The sequence below is a fragment of the Lynx canadensis genome, chromosome B1, assembly GCF_007474595.2.
Source record: "Lynx canadensis isolate LIC74 chromosome B1, mLynCan4.pri.v2, whole genome shotgun sequence".
NCBI lineage: Eukaryota > Metazoa > Chordata > Mammalia > Carnivora > Felidae > Lynx > Lynx canadensis.
Window position 1 is genome coordinate 60,387,330 of NC_044306.2, and position 24,572 is coordinate 60,411,901.

The window sequence follows — 24,572 nt, forward strand, 5'->3', positions numbered from 1 at the left end:
CTATTATACATGGCCTTACAGTTTTTGCATTTGTCTTTTCCTCTAAATGTTAAACCTCTGGAGGACAGGTACATTTTTTTTCTTGCTTTTCAAAGCTTTTATGCTAGTGCCTTAGGTAGAATATGGGCTCTTGGAATGTTTACAAAATACAAAAATACATGTACCACAGTGACATCTTTAGTTTACCCAGTAGTTTTTAAAATTCATTATTCATATAAGCAGGCTATGCTCTACGTATTTTCACTTTCACTTCCTTGGTAATCACCTCAGCAGTCTTATGAGACCGATAATACTAATCTTATTTCACAGATGATGTGACTATGAGGCTGAGTAAGTTGTTTAAAGCCACACAGATAGTGTGTCATGAAGCCAACACTCAAATCCAAATTTAACTTCATGGCTAGTGCCCTTTCCATTATAGCTGTAATTGATGTAAAATAAAATAGCATGTATTATTGAGGCCTTTTTTCATTTTTGCGAAAGAAATTTCTATTTGAAAAGGATCTTGCAGGTAAAAACAAAACTCTAAAAGAATAAGCTCTTACTCTTAAGTCAGTTCTAAGAAAAAAAGAAAGATTGTATGTGTGTGTGTGTGTGTGTGTGTGTGTGTGTGTGTGTGTGTCTGTGTTAGAAGGAGGGATTGAGAGAATATGAAAAAACCAAAAATATAGTCCCATTGTCTGGATCACCAAAAGACATTTAAGAACAGTGTCTAATATTTAACCTCAAGGTATTTGCAGAACCCCAATATAAACCCTTTCTGTTTACCATGAATCCCCCCCATAAAGTTTGGTTGGGATGACTTTTTTGTTGATGGTATTTTGAAAGAGTGAATGAATCAGGGTTGTGTCCATGATAACCATAGAGAAGAAGTGGCATACATGGGCTAGACTAAAAAGAAATGGAAACATAGCTTGAAGAGATCTGTTAATTTTTATTTCCTGTGTTCCTCTAGCCTCAGGCAAGCATCTTTAGGGAGACAGAGTCACAGAGATAATATTTTTAGTGGCTTAATTTGAATCTTAAAGGACAGTATGACTTCAGTTTACATCTAGGCTATGCTTGCAAAGAAAATATGTACGTATTGTATATATATTAAAAATAAAATCAAACAATCAGCTAACACAGCTAATGATATTAAGATAACCCTGGTTACGTTATTTTTTCAAATGATGCAGAAGTATTTATAAAAATGAACCAATTGCTAATTTAGTCACTATAAAGTTTTTATTTACAATTTAGTGAATAGATGTCAAGGAGTTTAAGAAAGAGAGGAGAATTGAATTCACCCATACTGCCTCTTATAATTAAGATCTGAAAGTGTCTTTAATAACATGACTATACTCTTTTATGAAACAATTTCTTGGGAAAATATGATTGAAAATAACTTATCTTAATAACAGATGGTATTAAGTTTATCTTAATAATATGTAATAGAAGACTATTAAAGTTAAGCTAAATAGAATAAAATTGATAGCATTGAATGACTACTTACTCTTTAAGAGTAAGTACTTACTCAAGATAGCCAATTCCTACTCCCTGGAGTCTGTGCATGTTAACCTTGTTTGGCAAAAGGGACTTTGAAGGTGTAATTTAGTTAAAGATATGAAGATGGAGAGAATATCCTGGATTACCTAGGTAGGCCATAAATACCATCCTAAATGTCCTTATAAGTGGGAGGTAAAGAGGGATTTGATGATAAGAAGAAGGGCAACATGATGATGAAAACAAGATGCTATATTGCTAGCTTTGAAAATGAAGGAAAGAGACATGGCCCAAGGAATGTGGGAAGCTTCTAGAGGCTAGAAATGGCAAGAAATCATTTCTTCCATATAGCCTTCAGAGGAACCAGCTCTACTGACACCTTTATTTTTGCCTAGTGAAACTGATTCTGGATTTCTGGTCTCCAGAACTGTAAGAGAGGACATTTATATTGTTTTAAACCATTAACTACAGTAATTTGCTTCAATAGAATAAGTAGTTAATACATTCACACTGAAATCTTATCTTCTGTGTCCTCCAATTTTAAATTCTTACATCACAAATTTACCGAATCAAGCCTCCATCCCCTCATCAAAAGACACACCTTAAACCAAATCTCCAAATTTCATAAACATCCTGCCTTTCTCTCTCTACTCTGAGATGCTATAGACTGTCAAGGTAGACTTTCCCCTCAGATTTGCTTCATCTTCAGAGTGTTTTGATAGCATTTTTGGGGAGCTAGCATTTGTTAAGGTATGATGAGGAAATGTGAAATAACATTCTGTCTGGATAAATAAAAGGTAATGTTTTAGGACTATTATAGTTCTATAAGTAAATAAAGAATATCACAAAGTTCTAAAATGGAATAGGTATAGCATTGTAAAAGATGATAGAAGAATTTCATGTGACTGATATCAATGAGGATTATAAAAGATTGTTATTACTTGAAAATTATGTTCATAGTCTTTTAGAATATTTAATCAGAAAAAGATATAGTGATCAGATTATAAATTATGAAAGAGAAAAGCATGGAGACATAATTCAGGATGTTACATTTAATGTATATACATCTGAAGAGAGCAGAACAAAGGAAGATAATAACAAAGAAAAGATAGAAAAAAATTCAGGTAATGAAAGAATCACATCTTTGTGAAAAGTGATCATCTCAAATTGGGGAATATTAATGAAGAAATCAAGGTTAACAGTTAAGACAAAACAGTTAGACATATTCAGTTTGCTTACAAAGGAATAATCAAATTGGGATCAGAATTCCCTTCCCCAAAGTAAATGTTAGAAGGCATTTGATCAGTCTTTCTGGAACTCAAAGGGAAAGATCTAGGATTTACAAGTTTTAAAGCCAGCCAAACTATAATTTAAGAGACAGGGCAAAAAGAAGAATTAGCATTTACATATCCTTTCTAAAACCTAATACCTAAGAATGATTTCAACCCAGTGAAATCTGAATCAGTGTAACATAGTCAAGTGAAGAAAGAAGTAGTTTAATACTATTAGTACCACAATCCAAAAATTGTCAACTCTCATTAAGTTTTCAATTTATACCAAGAATTGCTGTAAAATAGTTTATATTACCTTATTTAACTCCCAGTAATTAAATAAACAACCAAATATACAAACAAGTGAGGTTGGTACTATTGCCACAGATAAAGAATATGAGATTTAGAAAGGTTAATTTCTGTTTCTAGTTTATATGGTGAGTAAATAATGGTTCCCAGATTCTGACCCAGATGTGTCTGATTCCAAAGCCTGTGTTCTTAATTGCTAGACTAGACTCCATATATAGAAGAAATACGAATGGAAAATTTTTATCATTAAATAATTAATATACACTTAATATAATAGATTTGTCAAATAAGGAAATCTCTGACCAAGAAAGGTTAAAAAGTAATTTATGACCTTATTGTCTACAAATTATTGTTAAATATTTTAATGGTTATGTTAAAAGGAAACACCTGTCAAGTATTCTTTTTGTGCTTTTCATATCTTTACATATAGTTGTATTTTCCAAATGGAAATATATATTACATATTATGTGGTAATCTGTCTTTCCATACCAGGCCATTCCATAGGAAATACCTTAAAGTCTATTCTGCTGTTTTATTACCTTTGAAGACAAAAATGTCATGGAGCAGGGGCACCTGAGAGGCTTAGTAGGTTAGGCTTCCTGTTCTTGGTTTTGGCTCGGGTCATGATCTTGGTGTTCATGAGTTCAAGCCCCATGTTGGGCTCTGTGCTGACAGTGTGGAGCCTGCTTGGGATTCTCCCTCCCTGTCTCTCTGCCCCTCCCTGGCTCTCTCTCTCTCAAAATAAATAAATAAACTTAAAAAATATCATGGAGCAGATCTAAAATATACTATTAACCTTTCTTGTGAATGGTCTAATTAATAATAAGTTCTCATAACAATCTTTTAATTTTTTTAATAATATATTATTTAAAGAGAACTAAAATGACATTTGAGTCTAATGAACATATCCATGCCCCAAATAAAATAATGTGTAAGTGTATTTTGCAAACTATAGTATTCTGTAGGTGAAGGAGGCATTTTGCTTCTTATTATTTGTATAGCTACTTTGTAATTTAAATAGTACTTTTATATTTTGATTTAATTTGAAGTTATCAACAAGGGTATATCTGGTAAGCTAAGGGTTTTTTATTTCAATATAACATATAAAAATGACTCAGCATTTATACAAGCCTTTGGCTTAGTAATTGGCAACTCAGAATAATAGAATTCTGACTTTAAACTTTTCCAGTATATCTTATTTCTCAATTCTATTCATTTTTTATTTTTCGTTGATTATATTCTCTTATTCCAAAACATTAATGCTGCTTTCATATTTATTTCTCAAAATTGTTAAAAATATCGGGGTGCATGGGTGGCATCCCACTTTGTCTTAGGTAATGATCACATGGTTCGTGGGTTTGAGCCCTGTGTGGGGCTCTGTGCTGACAGCTTGGAGCCTGAAGCCTGCCTCAGATTCTGTGTCTCCTTCTCTCTCTGCCCCTCCCCTGCTCATGCTCTTTCTCCTTCTCTCAAAAATAAATAAATGTAAAAAAAAAATAACTTTGAAAAATTTTAAAAAATGGTTAAAAATTTCTAATGCATATAATGTAATCTAGAGGGCATAAAACATAGTAACATTTTTGGAAGGTTAAAGGAGAAGCACGGTCAGTCTAGGATCTAAGTGATTGCTCATATTCATGGAACACATACAGTCCAGGATTTCCTTCTCAAGGTAGAGATTATGTTCATATTTAATGTGTGAAGACCTGGATTAAAAACATTTTTTTAACGCTTATTTATTATTGAGAAACAGAGAGACACATAGCTTGAGCAGGGGAGGGGTAGAGAGAGGGGGAGACATGGAATCTGAAGTAGGCTCCAGGCTCCGAGCTGTCAGCACAGAGCCCGACGCGGGACTTGAGCTCACAAACTGCGAGATCATGACCTGAGCCGAAGTCGGTCGCTTAACCAACTCAGCCACCCAGGCACCCCAAGAACTGGATTTATTAAAAAAAAAAACTTCTACAAAATGATGTTTCAGCTCTTAGATGAATAGTGATTCTAAAATTTCAACAACTTGCCTTTAATTTGATATTTTTAGAGAGGTTAGTTACCTGTATTCTCAAAGCACAGTAATCTGTTTCACAAATGGAATCAGCCTCCTAGTAATTAAAATTTCTTTAGCTTTTAACAGAAAAATCAATGATAATGTTATCACGTGAACCATATGTTTTTGAAATGGTAATGAGAAAAAGAATGGCATCTCTTTGCCTACCATTTTATTTCCTTTTAGGACAATGAAAGACAACTCTGGAAAATATGGTGTTCTATTGCCAACCAAACTTACCTTTGTATTAATTCTTGGTTCTAGCTGGTTTTACATTTTTTCCTTTCTCTGAGTTAATATTAACTAAAGGAAGAGACTATGATTTTAGGAAAAGCCAGTTTGCTGCTAAATAAAATCTTGACTGGGTAATCCATAAGTAAGGTCATTACCTACAGAATAAGGAACTTTTATATTTCTGTATTAAAAGAAATTTAACCCAAACAAAAGTTTTAGAATTTTGGAAATAATCTTTATACACACATATATGTGTATTTATGTAAGTGACTAATATCTAATGCAGAATTAAAGTAATAGCCAGATTCTTTAGGGTGATATTTGCTTTGAACTGTTTTAAATCAATGTCCTACATGGCATTTTATTATGTTTAGTGTGAGTCAAGATGTACAAATATCTACAAACAAGAAAAAGAAAAAATGAAGAAAATGGTATCATAATAAAGGTGGAAGACATTCATTATCAGAAGTTTTCTTTATAGACATTAGTTGCACATCTAGCCATGTTTTGCTCTGGGGATGAAGGGGACGAAGGAAGCACATTATATCTTGACTGGTTTTATGTCAATTTGGTTCACAGCTTTCTACTTCGTTAATGAAATGCATTGATGGCATTAGAGTCAGGAATCCAAGATAAGTGAGATATCTTAGCTAATTTTATTAATAGCTGAAATACTTACAAAGTGTGTAAAGTATTTGAATGTAATTTTTAATTTCTTATTAGTACTTGGTTTTATAAGGACATTGGACTTAAATTTTATGCTTTTACTTGTAAAAGTTCGTCAATATTCTGATAAATACCAGTGAATGATTTCATGGTGAACTATATATCTCAGAAGTCATCAAATGTTTAGGAAGTAAAAGATGATTCAGAAAATATTGATGGTCACTAAATTATATGGTAAGGTGCCCCACCACTTTTTTTAATTTTCAAAGTAATCTATCAATCATTTGCCAAAATGATACCAGGATTGATTCAGGAAATGATTACCATCCACATAAAGGGGGAATCCAATCTTGTTATTTTACTTTTTAATATAATACACAACTTATTTTTGTACTTTGAAGCATTGGTAATGCACCTAAAATTTTTGTAATATCTATTCAAGTACAATTCCATTTTTTGTTTTAAATTGCATTTGGGATGTTTTTACATCACTTCTCTTCATTAAAAAAATTTTAATAGTTAAATGTAAGCACTAAAGCAGTACTAGTATTTAGATAATTTACAAATATTGAGAACATATGCTAAAGGGACTAAACTTCATTAACACTCATATGGTATCTTATAGCAAAAGGAAAATCTGTGCCAAATAAATATGGTGTGTTGAATAGGAATCAGTTATGAGTTGCTCCACAAAGACATATATTAATCTCCTTTTTGGAAAGTGAGGGTTGACAGAAATATTCATTTGATAGACAAATAATAGAAAAAAAATGGCAAAAAGTTTATATAGCACTATAGCAGGATTTTAACTTTGCTCCCTTTATAATTCAGTTTCCATTGAAGCTCTAAACTGCTGGCTAAACATTAGCTGCCCAGTGCATCCACATTCCAAAGTGAAGGATAAACCAGCTGGGTGGCTTTTGCAAGGAAAATTCTAGACACTACTTTTGTAACACTTAGCCACTCACCAACCTTGAGGGATTGAATAGGCTCAATTTAAAATTATAGATGGGATTTATTGGGGTAGAAGTGATAGTGTCTGTGAGGCCTTTCTGTCATGCTACGGGAAGTGAGGTGAAAGCTGGATGGTAATGTAATCATTAAGGAGACCACATAGAGAACTTGATATATGTTCACGGAGTTTGGGGAACACAGTGGATTCACACTGGGAAAGGCCAAGGGTAGACTGCATGGATAACTAACTAGCTGTTTTAAGTGAGGAGGGGTGGCTTCACAATGAATGCCTGAACTCCAAGAATTTATTGTATTTTCTGAGTTTGTCATGCTCCCAGAGTTTGTTGGGACATAGGATGTCTTGAGTGTTTATCATGGGCCAATTGAGAGACACAAAATAGGAAGAGTTAGTCGGTAAGTCATTTTCAAGGATCTGGCTCCAAATCTCCCTCAGAAGGACTGTTAGGAACTCTTAAGAGCAGACTGATAAATCAGGAGAAGATTCCTGGCAATGAGAGGTAGCCTAAAAACCTACTGTGATTCCAAAGAAACACCTTCCATGGCCAGAGAGCATCAGTGCTATGTGACTAAAATACCTGTTAAATAAAACCAAAGATATTCCTGAACATTTCCCCTACATACTCACCCTTCCCTAATCCTGGAGATATCGAAAGCCCGTTAGACTGCTCTCAGGTGTGAAGGACTGATCCAAAGAAGGATAAAAGAGTCAATCTTGATCTTTTTACTAATGGAGGATTTTTACTAATGGCCTGAAGCTGGCAGGAGCAGGTGAGGGAGAGAAGCTTTAATTAAAAAGAAATATTCAAAATTTTTGCATTGCACATAGACATTTTTTAATTTCTATAAATTTTGTGAGTGACTTATTAATATTTAATTAGGTAAGAGTAATAAAGTCATGATGTCACCTATGAACTGAATTTTGCCTGTCCCAAATTCATATGATGAAGCCCTAATCCCCAACTTAATGATATTTGGAGGTAGAGGCTTTGAGAGATAATTAGATTTAGTTAAGGCACTAAGTGTGGGGTCCCTAGGATGGGATTAAATATCCTTGTAAGAAGAAAAAGAGACCAAGACAGAGTTTCTGTCTACCTTGTGAAGACTCAGAGAGAAGATAGCCTTCTGCAAGCCAGGAAAGAGGGCTCTCACCAGATAGTGAATCTGCTGTCACCTTGATCTTGAACTTCCTAGTCTTTAGAACTGTGAGAAATAAATGTCTGTTTTGTTAAGGTACCCAATTCATTACATTTTCTTATAGCACTCTGAGTAAGCTAAGACAGGACCTATATGGGAAACTAACCCTATAGAGTTTAAAAGGACAGTGTAAGAATAAAAAACGCCACATATATAATTGTTTCTAATTAATAACCCAAACTTAATTTAACTACCTGAAAAATTATTCTGCTGTTTTCCAAAAATACCTGTTAAACAAAGGATGAATAATATAATAGTGCATTAATTTATATTAACAACGTGTCAGAGATATTCATTTTAAAAAACTCTAAAGCTTAAGTTGCTTTGTATCTTTCACTGAAATTCTTTGTCCTGTTTCACCCCATTACCTCTCTTAATTGAGTTTCTCAGTCTATATTTCATTCTCAAAGAAATATTTAATAATGAGAAGTGAAACAAATTAATAGCCATTTTGACTACCAATTACAAAGCTTTGTTCCTCCTGTTTTTATTTTACATCAAGTTGGATTATTCAATCTTTCATTTAAAAATTATTTTTTAATATTTATTTTTGAGAGAGAGAGTGAGAGAGAGACAGAGCATGAGCAGGGGAGGGGCAGAGAGAGAAGGAGACACAGAATCTGAAGCAGGCTCCAGGCTCTGAGCTGTCAGCACAGAGCCCAATGCGGGACTAGAACTCAGGAACTATGAGATCATGACCTGAGCCAAAGTTAGACGCTTAACCAACCAACTGAACTACTTGGTTGCCCCTTCAATCTTTCATTATTAATCAAGTAAATCCATACCTTCTCTTTTTGATTGGTCTGCTTATGCCATTGCCAATGGGGTCCATATGAAAGAATACTGATATGGCAATGATTTCATAGTGTACTCTGTCTTTTGATGACTCTCCAGAGAGAAGTTATGAGGTCCCCCACCTAATGTGGAGTGTTAACTCTTCTAGAAACTGCATGAAGTCAATGCTTTATGCCACTGATTTAAACACCTCCATCTCTCTATCTAATGCATCTTTGTTCTCTATTATCATATACTTGAGTAGAGGAAGGGGGCATGAAAAGAAACATACATATATCAAGTAAGTGAAAAATTAAAACAAATATCATTCTAATATATAAGTAGGAAGCATCTGATAATTACAGTCTCTGGATATTGTAAAATATAAAAAGTAACCAGTAAAAGTTAGGACCTTCTCTTCCTTTCCTTTGTTGATGAACACATAGATCTCACTAGAGTAAGGCTGGCTTGATTTCTCTTGAGTTGTTATGAAGATTAATGGGATATATTACAGTCAGTAGTCATTATTATTAATCTTATTCCTCTTCCACCTCTTCTCCATTATCATCATTAACTTCAACCTATAATCCCACCTAGGTTTTAATTGTTCTTATGAGAGTGTCATGGGACACTATCATTTTCAAGAATCATTTTGATACAAAATTAGAGTTGTAAAATATTAAAACTTGTAGTCTTTTAGGTACCCACATACATATTTATGATATTTTCCCATTTCTTATGTATCTTAGAAATCTATAAATTCATAATAAATGCTTTAAAATATTATTGATCTAAAACTGTTTATACTGTGAAACATTCAGAAGATAATCACACATCTTAGCAGCTTTCAAGACCATATGGGATTTTTCCCTATCAAAGACTAGAGAAACAAAGTCAATGATCTACATTCAACATGCAAGTTTGGCATCTACAAAAGTTAATTTTTTTCAGTACTTAAAAATTAATAGCATTAAATGCATATGTTAAAACAAAAGAAAGTTCTCAAATAAAAATTTTAAGCTTTTATTATAAGAAATTTAAAAATAATAGAAAATTATACTCAAAGCAAGCAGAAAGTAGGAAGTAACAAAGATAAGTGTAGAAATACATAAAATTTAAGCAGAAAAACAAAGAAAATAAATGAAAACATAAGTTTATTCTTTGAACAACAATAAAATTGATAAAACTCTAGCCAGACTAACAAAGAAAAATAGAGAAGATACAAAATATAAATATGAAAATATCTGAGGAAATCACTATCAAAAAGAATGCTGTGAGCAATTCTATGCCAATAAATATGACAATTTGAATTCCTTGACAGACAAAATCTATCAAAACTCACTCAAGAAAAACAAATAATATAAAATGTCTGATATCTGTTGAGGAAATTGAATTCAGTTAGACAATGAAAAGAACTTTAGGGACATAATTTTACTGGTGATTTCTACCAAACATTCACGGAATAAATAGTAACCAATGTTACTGAATCTTATAGTAAACAGAAGATAACACTTTCTAACTCATTTTATGAAGCTGTAATTACACTAGTACCAAAAAAACCCCAACATACAAGAAATAAAACTTACAGAACAGTAATCCTTATGGACAATGATGCAAAAATACACAACCTAATGTAAGAAAATTCAGTGCAAAGAATGTGTAAAAAGAATAACATAGCATGACCAAGTGATGTTTATTCCAGGTATGCATAGCTGATTTGACATTAAAAAATTAATCAATTTGTATAATCACATTAATAAACTAAGAAGAAAACTCATGATCATCAAAACATGCTGTAAAAACTTTCAACAAGTATAACATTCATTCATGTGTAAAATCCCAACAAACTTGAAAGAGAAAGCAACTTTTTAAAAATTTATTTTTAATATATTATTACTTTTTAGAAAGCAACTTCTTTGTTTTATTTTTTAAATTTTTTTGATGTTTATTCATTTTTTGAGAGAGAGATGTAAACTCATGATGTAAACTATGAAAATTATAAAACATTGATGAAAGAAGTTGAAGACAACACAAGCATATGGAAAGACATTCCATTTTCACTGATGAGAGGAATAAATACTATCAAAATGTCCATACTACCCAAAGCAATCTACAGATTTAATGCAATCCATATCAAAATACCAATAGCATTTTTCACAGAACTAGAACAAATGATCCTAAAATTTGTATGGAACTACAAAACACCCCAAATAGCCAAATCAATCTTAAAGAAAAACAAAGCTAGAGGTATCACAATGCCAGATTTCAAATTATATTACAAAGCTATAGTAATGAAAACAATATGGTACTGGCACAAAAATAGACACATTGATCAATAGAACAGAACGGAAAGCCCAGAAATAAACCTAAGATTTCATAGTCAATTAATCTTTGACAAAAGAAGTAAGGATGTGCACTGGGGAAAAGACAGTCTCTTTGACAAATGGTATTGGGAAAACTAGACAAATACAGGTGAAAGAATGAAACTGGACTACTTCATGACACCGTACACAAAAATAAACTCAAACTAGTTTAAAGACCTAAATGTGAGACCTGAAACCATAAAAACCATAAAAGAGATCATTGGCAGTAATTTCTCTGACATTGGCCATAACAGTATTTTTCTGTATATGTGTCCTGAGACAAGGGAAACAAAACAAAATTAAAGTATTGGGACTATATCAACATGAAAAGTTTCTGCACATCAAAGGAAACAACCAACAAAACTAAAAGACAACTTACTGAATGCAAGAGGATATTTGCAAATGACATATCTGATAAAAAGTTACTATCTAAAATATATAAGGAATGTACACAACTAAACACCCCAAAAACAATTTAGTTAAACAACGGACAGAACACCTGAACAGACATTTCTCCAAAGAACAAATTCAAATGCCAACAGACATATGAACGGGTGCTCACCATCACTCATCGTCAGGGAAATACAAATCAAAACCACAGTGAGATACCACCTCACACCTGTCAGAATGGCTAAAATCAGCAATACAAGAAACTTGTGTTGGTCAGGATGTGGAGAAACTAGAACCCTCATACAACTTTGGTGGGAATGTAAACTGGTACCACCACTGTATAAGACAGTATGAAGGTTCATTAAAAAATTAACAATAGAATTACCAAATGACCCAGTAATCACACTAGTGGGTATTTACCCAAAGAATACAAAGACATTAGTTGAAAGGAATATATGAACCCCCTATATTAATTATAACATTAATTAATTACAGCATTATTTAACAATAGCCAGAGTATGTAAGCAGCCCAAGTGCCCATCAATAGATGAATGGATAAAGAAGATGCGATATATACACACACACACACACACACACACACACACACACACACACACAATGGAACATTATTCAACCATAAGAAAAGATGAAATTCATATGATTTCACTCATATGTGGAATTTAAGAAACAGAACAGTTGAACAAAACAGATGAACAGAGGGGAAGGTGGGAGAAAAAAAGAGAGAGAGAGGGAAACCATAAGGGGCTCTTAACTATAGAGAACAAACGGAAGGTTGATGGAAGGGAGGTGGGTGGGGGATGGGCTAAATGGGTGCTGCGTATTAAGAAGGGCACTTGTGATGAGCACTGTGTGTTATATGTAAGTGATGAATCACTAAATTGTACTCCTGAAACCAATGTTACACTATATGTTAGCTAACTAGAATTAAATAAAAACTTGAAACAAAAAAAAAAATAAAAGCAAGAAGAAACAGAAAAAATTAATGAAATGTTGCCATTTGCAACAACATGGATGGATCTAGAGAATATAACCCTAAGCAAAATAAGCCAGTCAGAGAAAGGCAGATGCCATATGGTTTCATTTATTTGTGGAATCCAAGAAACAAAATAAATGAACAAAGGAAAAAAAAAGAGAGAGAGAGAGACAAACCAAGAAACCACGAAACAGACTCTTACCTATAGAGAACAAACTGATAGTTACCAGTGGAGAGGTTGGGTGGGTGATGGGTGAAATAGATAAGTGGATTAAGGGTATGCTTATCTTGATGAACATTGAGTTATATATAGAATTGTTAAAGCACCATATTGTACACTTGAAACTAATATAACACTGTATGTTAACTACACTAGAATTAAATTTTTTAAAAGGCATATATATTGGACAGAAGAAACAAAACACACTTGACAATAATTAAAGAAGACATAACTTAATGGAGATATATATACTATTTTCATGGCTGAAAAACTTAATATTGTTAAGATGTCAATTCTCCCCAAATTGGTCTGTGGATTTAATACAATCCCAATAAAAATCCCAGCACCATTTTATGTAGATTTGAATAATTGGATTCTAAATTACCCATGGAAATGCAAAGGACCTAGAACAACTGAAACAAATTTGAAAAAAAAAATGGAAGAATAATGCTGATTTTAAGAATTGTTACAAAGCCACAGTAGTAATGATAGTGTGGTGTTGGCTAATGTTGTAGAAAAAGAGATCAATGGGATAGAATAGGGAATCTGACAATAGAGCTGCATAAATATAGACAAATAGCTTTTGACAAAGTTGTAAAGTAATTCAATGGAGAAAGAATAGTTTTTCCAAGAAATTGTCCTTTAAAAGCTGATGTCCATATGAAAAAAAATAAAGCTTGACCTTACACACCTTACACAAAAATTAACCCCAAATTGATCATAGCCCTAAATATTAATGTAATTGTATAAAATATCTGGAAGAAAATTGTATAAAATATCTGGAAGAAAATATTATCTGGAAGAAAATATCTGTATAAAAATAGGAGAAAATCTGCATGACTTTGGGTTAATAAAACAATTTTTAGCCACGACAACAGAAATATAATCTATAAAGAAAAAAATACATTTTGTGGGGGGGGTACCTGGATGTCTCAGTCGGTTGGGCCTCTGACCTTGGCTCAGGTCATGATCTCATGGTTTGTGGGTTTGAGCCCCACATCGGGCTCTGTGCTGACAGGTCACAGCCTGAAACCTGCTTTGGATTCTGTGTCTCCCCCCTTTCTCTGCCCCTCCCCTGCTTATATTCTATCTCTCTCTGTCTCTTAAAAATAAACAAAACGTTAAAAAAATTTAAAAAATACATGGGACTTTGTCAAAATTGAAAACTTGTAATCTGTGAAAAACACTCTTAAAAGAATGAGAAGATAAGTCATAGAGTCAGAGAAAATATTTGTAAATCACATTTTTCATAAAAACCTTTTGTTCAAAATATAAAAGGCCAATAAGAGATCAACAAAAAAACCTGAAGTAAAAAATAGTTAAGCCTTATGGAAGACATATTCCCAATGAAGGTATAGTAAATAAGCATATGAAAAAACTATTAATATCATAATACATTAAAATACAAAGTAAAACTACAATGAGATACTGCTGCAAAATGTTGTCAGTGGTATGCAAAATTGTACAGCAATTTTGGAGAAAGTTTGGCAGTTTCTTATAAAGTTAAACATACTCTTACCATGTAACTTGGCAATTCCACTCCTAGATCATTATCTAAAAGAAATGGAAACTTATCTTCACACAAAAACCTTGAGTTTTCATAGAAGTTTTATTTCCAACTGGTAAAAGCTGGAAACAACCCAGGTATCTTTCAAACTGAATGAATAAACAAATTATGGTACATTCATTCAACAGACTACTATTCAGCAATAAAAAGATACAACTATTGATTCATGCAACAACTTGGATAAGTGTTAAATGTATTCTACTAAGTAAAAGAAGGTTTATTCATAAGGTTTCACAGTCTTGAATTTATTTATGTGACAATCTGGAAAAGGGAGCACTAGAGGAATGGAAAACAGATCAATATTTGCCAGGACTTGAGGGTTTAGGGATGTGGTTGACTATAAATGAGAAGTGTGGAGGATATTTTGGATGATGAGAGTCTTCTATAAGGAAATGTAGTATTGGATACATGACTCAAAACTCAAACAACTGTATACCGCAAAAAGCATATTCTGTCACACATAGAGGGAATCCAACAAGGAATGCAGATTGTAGGAAACAAATCTAAATTACAAACGAATCTCATAAACACAGTAAAGTGGGTTGGAAGAAGGGACGCATCCCAAGTAACTTTGGCAAATAGCATTTAACCGGATATTGTGAAGCAAAAGATGAAAAGAACCCAATGTCGTGTTGTTGGCAAAATTGTTTCTCACAGGGCTGTGGCTTGGTACATTTTAAGGTATGTATGCTGGGGTCCAGCAAATAAGCATATATTTTAGATATTGACATTCACGATTTTTACTGTGAGGAATTCTAAATAATAGAGGAGGTTAAAATTTTGGTGCTGGGTTAGACTGAAGTTGTCAATAGGAAGAGATAATAGCCAGAGAGAGAGAGAGAGAGAGAGAGAGACAGACGGTTGGACACACACACACACACACACACACACACACACAGAAAGGTAGGTAGGTAGATAGATGGATAGATAGATATGTAGGTAGATCGGTAGATGTAAACATACATATGTGTATGTATCCAAACACATATGTACAGAAATAAATATAGATGCGTGCAGATATATAGGTTAGCATTTTCAGATATTTCATTGCTCTGTCACATTAAAGAGCTTATAAACAGTGATGCCTCTGTAGCAACGAGCAAACCCAGCATCCAAATCTAGGTTTTTAAGTATTATTATTCAATGAAGGGCATCAGGGCTCCTTGGAGAAGTGGTTAATTCCAGGACTGGGGCAGGGGAAAGTACAGTAGACCATGTAATGCACTAGAGTACATTATACCTATTCTAACAATTAGTTCCTACATCAAATTTTAGATTACGTGAATTTCCTTTTGAATACATTTCCTCTCTAAATACATGAAGGGAATTAAAAGAAATGAAAGGAAATAAATATAGATCATAAAGCTGCACTCCTGCATCTTTTTTTAAGAGAGCATATGAAGCATAATATTTGAGAGGGAGGCTGACTCACCTGTTTCTTGGTTTTTATTGGCAGACAAGTTATACATAATCCTGTGATTCTGAGAAGGGGTATTATTTAATACTTACTTCCCTCTGCAAATAAGTTAAATGACATTTTCTGAAACCATTTCCATCTCTGAAGCATTGAGATTAGTCTACATCATTATTTTACATAAGAAGAAGACCAAGTCCACTAAATCATAAAATTAGAGAACACTTAATATCTTGAAGGAGGAAGTGGCATATCCACACACCATCATCCTACTATTCACCATAGGATGAAACAGAATATGAACGTAGGGGAGTGAGACAGTGAAGAGCTTCTAGTGGACGTTATGCTGTGATAGGTTCAGTTGTGACCTTGGTTGCACAAAACAATCTTCGTTTCAAAACCAGTAATTTCGGCTATCTTGAGGGTTCATAAATCTGACCCCTTTTTGCTTTGAAGGGACTACTGTGCTCACTATAAATATTTACTTTTTTATATATGAGCTGCAAGCTTGATTAAACACGCAGTAGTCAGCACAACAGGTGATGAAAAGTACACAGAGGGTGTGTGTGCCCCCAGGCACCAATGCCTCTATCTTATAGCACCTTTGTCTGGTTTCTCACTTACCCTTTAAAACACTGATATTTTGAGACTGACAGCTAAAGGACAGTCTAGAAGAATGTGTACATATATTCAACATTTCTAAAGAATTGAACAATAATTCAAGAAGATTACTATTGTAGTGATGACAACAACACAAGAATCTCCAGCTGTAAAATACCATTGTTCATATATTTTTAAAATCATTACTAATACACATTACTTAGAACAATGTGTCTACTGGGGTTAAAGTGGTTGTTTTTTAACTTGAAAAATAAAATAGCACAAATGTTGCAATTAAACAATAGGATGATAAAATACATTAAGACAGCTTATTGCTTTATTATAAATTGCCACAAAATAAGGAAGAAAAGCCAATCCAAAGCAGCTTGAGTAAAGCTGATTCCCACTTTATCCATAATAATACATAACCTATATCTTATGTACAAATAGCCTATGATTACTTTTATGTTTTTACATGATACTTATTATACTGTTAACATGTTTTTCTGGTTCCTTCTAGCATAATTACCAGAATATCTGAAGAAAGACATAAATAGAAGAGTAGTGGGAAAATAATATATTTATAATTATGTGTTCTGATAAGGTGGGATGTTGGCAAAGAAAATGGGTCTTAAGAAACAGTGTTTTTAATTCTTTGAATGAGAAAAGCAGGTCCACAGGTTATAAGCAGAGTTTTAAGAATCTTTGGAGACTTTTCAAAAGAGGCTGAGTCAAGGAGATTGATAGCATGAACTCTGAAGTACTTAAAAAAAAAAATCCTGCAATCCATTCTTTTTTGGTGAATCAAGCCAGGATATTCCTGATTACAAGGAGTTTCTGCTGATAGAAGAAATCTATGGTAGATAGAGGGCTGGGTGTTGGTCTCGGAGGTGTACTACAAAAGGACAAATCAGCAAGTAATGCCCTCTAACTGGTGTCTTTCTATTTGCTTTTTCCATTCCACCTAGTCCCAGAAATACATGACTCATTAAAATAACTATGAGTCTTGTTACTCAAACATAATTTCTTAAGACTTCAATCTTGTGATTTAACAAAAGTAGTATAGTTTTAAAAGTGATTTGCAGTAATCTGATGACTTTTTTTCCTGTGGTGTCTGTTAAATAGGTTGATTAATTACAAGAATTAAAAATATAGTTAACCATATTTTTTCTGCTGTGACTTTTACAGCTCTTTGTGTTCTTTAAACTTGAAGAGGGTTTGGGTTTAACCTAATGTGTATTTTAATGAGTGTACTGTATCAATGTTAATAGCAGAAATATAATGTCAAAATAACTTCCTGAATGACTTTAAAATCATACGGACACTCTAGAATTTAAGAGAAATCAACAAATCTAGACAGGAATGTCAGCGCAGTATCATCTTCCACAGGTGCTATGATCTGTATACTATAAGCATTTTTGCAAATGGAAATGATTCTACAAATTTAAGTTTTATTATTGTTCTTGCTATTATAATAAATACTCTAAAAATGTGTAAACCAGGACAAAATTTTTCTCACAGTCTCCTCTTTAATGGTTTTTTAAAAAAATTTGTTTGTTTGTTTGTTTGTTTGTTTATTTATTTATTTATTTATTTATTTTAAGAGAGAGCAAGACAGCAGAGGAGGGGCAGAGAGAGAATCTCAAGCAGGCTCTGTGTTGTTAGTGCAGAGCCCAGTGTGGGGCTTAAGCTCACAGACTGTGAGATCATGACCTGAGTTGAAAACCAAGAGTTGGATGCCCAACCGAGTGTCTAGGTGCCCCCCTGCTCTTTTCTAAAAAAATTTTTTAATGTTTACTTATTTTTGAGACAGAGAGAGACAGAACGTGATCAGGGGAGGGACAGAGAGAGAGAGGGAGACACAGAATCCAAAGCAGGCTCTAGGCTCTGATGCCGGGCTTGAACTCATGAACTGCAAGATCATGACCTGAGCCGAAGTCAGATGCTCAACTGACTGAACCACCCAGGTGCCACAGGTGCCTGCTCCCTTTTAATGTGTTACCTCTTATTTCACGACTTTGTTGAATTCTGGAATAACGGTATTTCCCATACATCACTGGAATACAGATTTCAAGAATGCAGAGGTTTTAACAATCCTATTCACTGTGGTATCCCTAGTACCTAGAAGTGAGAGCAGAGATGGAAATAAGAGAGACAAGATAGGAAGCTATTGCATAAAGTTTGCAAGTGATGATGATGGTAGCTTGGACCAGGGTAGTTGTAGTGGAAGTAAGAGGTGGTCAGATAATATATTGTTAATGTAGAGCCAAAAGATTTTGTTAATAGGTTAATTCTAAGGTATGAGGGAAAGAGAAGAGTCAGAGACTCTTTTTCTTTTCTTTTCTTTCCTTTCTTTTCTTTCCTTTCTCTCCTTTCTTTCCTTTCCTTTTCCTTTTCCTTTTCCTTTTCCTTTTCCTTTTCCTTTTCCTTTTCCTGCCTTGCCTTGCCTTGCTTTGCCTTTCTTTTTGACCTGAGGTGCTAGGTCAATGCAGTTTCTACTCACTGAGCAGACACCTGGTTATGATTCTGAGATTCTAGCATAGATGTTAGGTTGACATATAAATTCAAAGAAGGCTCTGTGTATACATTGTAGTGTCTACATTATAGACATTATTTTGGATGTAAGGAAAAAATGAGTGACTATAAAAAGGAAAAAGATAAGTTTCAAGAATTGAACCCTGGGATATTCCTGGCAAAGGAGACTGTCAAACAGCACTCACATATCTAATAAGATGAGGATGAGAACTGGGTATGGGTATCAGGGAATCAAGTCACTGTTTATATTCTTAAGGACAGTTTAAGTGAAGTGAGTGAAAACCCAATTAAAATGGATTCAGAGAGGGGCACCTGGGTGACTCAGTTGGTTAAACATCTGACTCTTGGTTTCAGCTCAGGTCATGATGATCTCATGGATTGTGGGATTCACCGCTGCCTAGGGCTCCATGCTGACACCATGGAGCCTGCTTAGGATTCTCTCTCTCTCTCTCTCTCTCTCTCTCTCTCTCTCTCTCTCCCTCTCTCCCTCTCTCTCTCTTCCCTTCCCTCACTCGGGAGCACATGTGTGCTCTCTCTCTCTCAAAATAAACTTTTTAAAAAAGTAGATTCAGAGAGAATTGGAGTAGAGGAATTGAATATATTGAATGCAATGAACTTTTGAAGAATTTTACTATAAAAAAAAAGAATTTACTAGTAACTGGTGAGGGAAGTTGGATTATAAAATATTTTTACTATGGTAGAAGCCATTTAAAAATAAATATTATGCTGAATCTAAGAGACTATTTCCATTCATGAAATTTTGATGTTATTCAAATTTGTTGATAAATTTTATTAATGCACACATATATTGTGTGTATGTATGTATGTGTGTTTGTGTTTATTTTACTTTTATTTTTTTTAAATCTTTTATTTATTCTTGAGAGAGAGAGACCTAGTGCAATCAGGGGAGGAAGAGAGAAGGGGGGTGGGAATCTGAAGCAGACTCGAAGCTCTGAGCTGTCAGCACAGAGCCCAATGCAGGGCTCGAACTCACAAACTGCAAGATCATGACCTGAGCCGAAGTCAGATGTGTTAACCGATTGAGTCACCCAGGCGCCCCTGTGTGTCTGTGTTTATATACAAGTGAATGATTATACACATATATATGTGTGTATGTGTAAACTTAACTTGCTAACAAACTTAATTTCATCTCTAGAAGTAGTGCATTGGCTACTGAAGGGCAGGGCTTTTGAGTTAGAGTAGGTTTAAAACGTTGGAACTGTTGCTACATAAACACTAATAATAGAGCACCTTTTTGAGGTGTTTTATAGTTGTATTTGCCCAGCCCTTATATTCAAAAGCAATCGATAGCTATTATAAGGGGGCTTAAAAATTTTAACAGCATGCTTATATATTGCTTCAAGGAAAAAGTTACTACATTTAATTTTTCCAGTTCAATACATATTAGTTCAACAGAGGCTTCAAAAAAAGTTGAAGCATAACTAGCATGATTCATAACTTTTGTTGAATCAAAGTGTGTAAAGTTCAGACAATGTAGTCTTGTGATAGTAGAAAGCAATCTAAAGTATGAATAACCTTTCATTAATATTTGTTCAGTAAGTCATATTGCAGATAAATAATCAAAGTCAGAGTTTTTGGATGGAAACTTTTCTCTCAGGAATATCCTTCAATAGAAAAAGCCTGATTTAAAAATAATCTTGCCTAATCAACAGCTCCTGCTCCCATGGGAGGTCTTCTCAGCTTGCAATCACTCCTGGATAGAATGCCCTGAATTTGTTTCTGATTTACTGAGTGCTCTTCCTTCACTACCTCTAATTCATTGCTAAGTGTCAATGCATTTGCTCCCTATTAGTTGGGCTAAAATGTAGAATGTCAGGTTGCCCACACTAGACGTTGTGTAAATTGCTGTTTGGCTTTGATGCTCTTTGGTGAGCACTTTCGGGAAAAATTTATGAGTAAGAGCATCTTTGTAACAATACTGCTGCTGATTTTCTACCTCTTAATGGCGTTCCCAAAGGACCTACTTTTTGCTTTGTAACATGAAGTCAGTAAGTATGTAGGATCGTCACACTTATGCAGTTTTACTTTTTGTGTGTGTGAGAAATGGTTTTGGAGTTAGACAAGATCCAATATCACCACTGCTTGGCTTTTCACTTGGAGGAAAGTACTGACCTTCTCTGAGCCTTAGTATATTCATGTAGAAAATGGGAATACTTTCCTTGAAGATTGTGAAGACTAAAAATAATGTATTATAGAACCACTGAACAGAATATCTGGTGTCTCCAAGAAGACAAAATTTCTGCATGTTAAATGGTATTCTTATGGAAAGATTTGCTGTGAACAACTAAATTAGACAAGTTATTTAAAGCTCCTGATGTATGGTAGAGATTCAGATAATTTTAATAATTGTTTTTCTACTTTAGTTATAATACATAATGTTAATTCAGATATGGACTATGATATCAATATGTTGTATTTCTTGTACTACTCCTAAAATTAATATTTTTCTATCAATCAATAAATATGGTAGAAATAAAATATTGTCAAAAGGCTAGGAAAAGGAATAAAGATTAAAGTTTACTTTGAGTCAAAAAGGAAGAGTATAATCAAATAAATCTATCTATAGTAAATTAAATGCTACTGTGTAAAAAGGGGGATTAGTTGATGACACAACAGGACAAAAGCAGCCAACAATTTCACTAGAAGAATCAGGCCAATATGTTTGGAAGAGGCAATATATTATAGTGGATAAAATCTCAAATTATAATGACATAGGGATGACTGGATTTAGATCCTGGGTTTGGCAAATATATATATTTTTTAGTACTCTACAATGCAATTTCCCTCAATGTAGGGAGGATATTTTAATAACATCTTCCTGAAAGGTGATTTATATCTGACTAATTAATAAAACACCTCCAGACTTGCCATAATCATTTAATTAAATCTTGCTTTCAATAGACAGCCTTATGGTCAAACACATAAGTAAAATACACTTATTGCATTAAAGGTAAATTTACCCTCTCAATGTAGCTAACCCACTTAAACTACTTTAACCATTAAGGGTTATCTACCTCCTTAATTCTAGAAAGTAATTTTAAAGGATTACATATGATTATTTCTTACAGAAACGTAACTACTTTTCTATGATTCTTGCCTCTTGCTTGACTTACATTTAAATTTTCTCTATTAAAAAATTTAAAAAAAATTTTAACGTTTTTATTCATTTTTTGAGACAGAGAGAAACAGAGAATGAGCAGGGAAGGGGCAGAGAGAGAGGGAGACACAGAATCCAAAACAGGTTCCAGGCTCCACCCTGTCAGTAGAGAGCCTGATGTGGGGCTCGAACCCATGAACCACGAAATCATGACCTGAGCTGAAGTTAGCTGCTTAACCAACTGAGGCACCCAGGCAACCCAAATTTTCTTTATTTTTAATTGATATTAATGAATTACTGCAGTGGCTCTCAAAAACTGGTCACATATTTTCATCAATCATAAGTTCAGATGTCATATATTGAATAGAAATTGCTCAGTGGAGGGCCTAAGAGTCTGTTTTTAAGAAGCAACCCAGTGAAAATTCATCCACACCATAAGAACTTCTGCTTTATTGCCTATAGAAGAACTTGTCTTTTGCTTGAGAAACCCGGACCCAAAGTAGAGATTAAACAGATGAACTTAACCTCAATTGGTGGTCTGTAAAGAGACCGAATTCTAATGCCTGGGCCATATATCTTAAGAAAAGAAATTATTGCTTTAAAATAAAATGACATTGATTATGTAAAAACCATTCAATGCTCAAAAATACTTAAAATGAATATTTCAGTCTCTTTAATCCATCTCTTTACTCTTTGATATTTTTATCTGCTCCAGAACCATGGCAAATCATCGAATTTCCTTAAAATCTTGTCATCACCATAACTTCTAATATTCCTTGAAATATGACTTAAATATTCTCTTAATGTTCCTTTGATAAATTGGCGTATAAGACTGTACACAATATACAGAATATAATACCATTTCCAAATAATTGTACTTGAATGAATGGAAAGGGACAATAGCTTTTTACAAATTAAATCATTTACCATGCTGGTCTAAATTACCTAAGGACTCCTATTTCTCTGTAGTGAAATGTAACTGCTGCATAATTAATAAAACAGTAATGATAAGTCTCAACTGCCAATGCGATCCTAAAATCTCATGATGAAATTAAGGTTTCTTAAGGCAACAGTGGTGGGAACTGGACACATTTTAGATGCTCATTCAATATTTAATTTGAAAAACAAAATAAATAGAATTTTCTTGGAAATTGATACTTTTAAAATAAGTAAATAATATTATTTTTGTCCCAAAGTTAACCAAATAATTATGCTGTTATATTTTTTGCATAAAAAATTTGCAGTAAAAAATAAAAAGCTTCCTAAAAACTTTTTCTATGAGATAGATTTAAAAAAATCAACACAGAACACAATTATATATAATATCTAAGACCATGTGAAACGGCTATCTTTTAAAAATGAATATTTAGATAATCTGGGTTTTTGTAGTCTCTTCAAAAGTTTGTGGACTGTTAGAGCAGTTGGATTGAAATGTTTTCAACACGAAAACAAAATACATTGCTTAAATTCAACAGTCATTCAAAAATAAACTATTTTCTGAAGATATTATAGATTTAAAATAAAAATTAATTAGTTTATTTTTAGTTTCTTATAGAAGTACATATCGAGAAAAAGCTTAGACTTCGGCGAGAATTCAGTCAGGTTACTTATGAAACAAGAGCATCTAAATTGCCCTTATGGAATAATTACTTCAAAATTAGAATAGGATTGAGATTTAATAATATTATCTTCATTTAATAGTTATATTGAACATCCACTAATTAATAATTTAATGAAAAATAAATTATAACATCAATATTTTCTGATGAAAATGTCGAGAACCACATATGAAATTTTATAAATAAGGTTCAAATCTCAGGAGACTCAAGAAGTATTGAAATAGCCATTATACTTACATAATCTCCGCAGAACATTTTGATGATGGTGGTTAACTTCAGAGTGGATTAAAAGAGTTTTACTAAGTGATCAATTGCATAGACTTGCTTTCCTATGTAGCTAGAAAGAATTGAAGTTCACTGTTCAATCAAATTTATATGTCTACCATTCACCTCAGATTCTCAGGAAAGAAAACGTAGAGTCAATTCTGGATACAGCATGTCTCAAGATACAGTATTTACACTGAACTATCGGTCATAAGTGAGTAGGCAGAATTATTGCACAAAATAAATAGAACCCCAGTCCTGTGTTGATTTAAGAAACATACATTAGCCAAGCAATGAAAGAAGTGTAATCTTTAGAAAAAGCAGATGACTTATGGAAAGGTAAGTTGATTAACCACAAAGTTAATGATTTATTTTCTGTGTTATCATTTTTAGATATTTTTTTAGGTACACTGGTCCCTAGCTTCATGTTTCAAACTGCTACTAGGTTCTTTGTGCATCTATACCATTCTTTAAGTATCTTTAACTACTATATATCTGGTCTTAAATTTAAAAAAAAATGTATTTAGGTCAGA

At 33.4% G+C, this 24,572-nt stretch overlaps 1 protein-coding gene across 2 annotated transcripts in view; it reads right to left on the minus strand.

Moving 5' to 3' along the window:
- ANXA10 (annexin A10) overlaps positions 1-24,240 on the minus strand; it is a 97,050-nt gene extending 72,810 nt beyond the window's left edge. Inside the window, exons 1-2 of one of the 2 annotated variants that reach the window (XM_030312785.1) lie at positions 24,013-24,240; positions 18,506-18,624 (exon numbers count right to left, since the gene is read on the minus strand). Coding sequence is in view for 1 of the 2 variants with exons in the window: in XM_030312784.1 (XP_030168644.1) it covers positions 24,013-24,030 (18 nt within the window). In the remaining variant the exon portion in view is untranslated. The remainder of the gene's footprint in view (positions 1-18,505; positions 18,625-24,012) is intronic. The other variant, XM_030312784.1, reaches the window with a different exon arrangement.
- Positions 24,241-24,572: the final 332 nt, after the last annotated feature.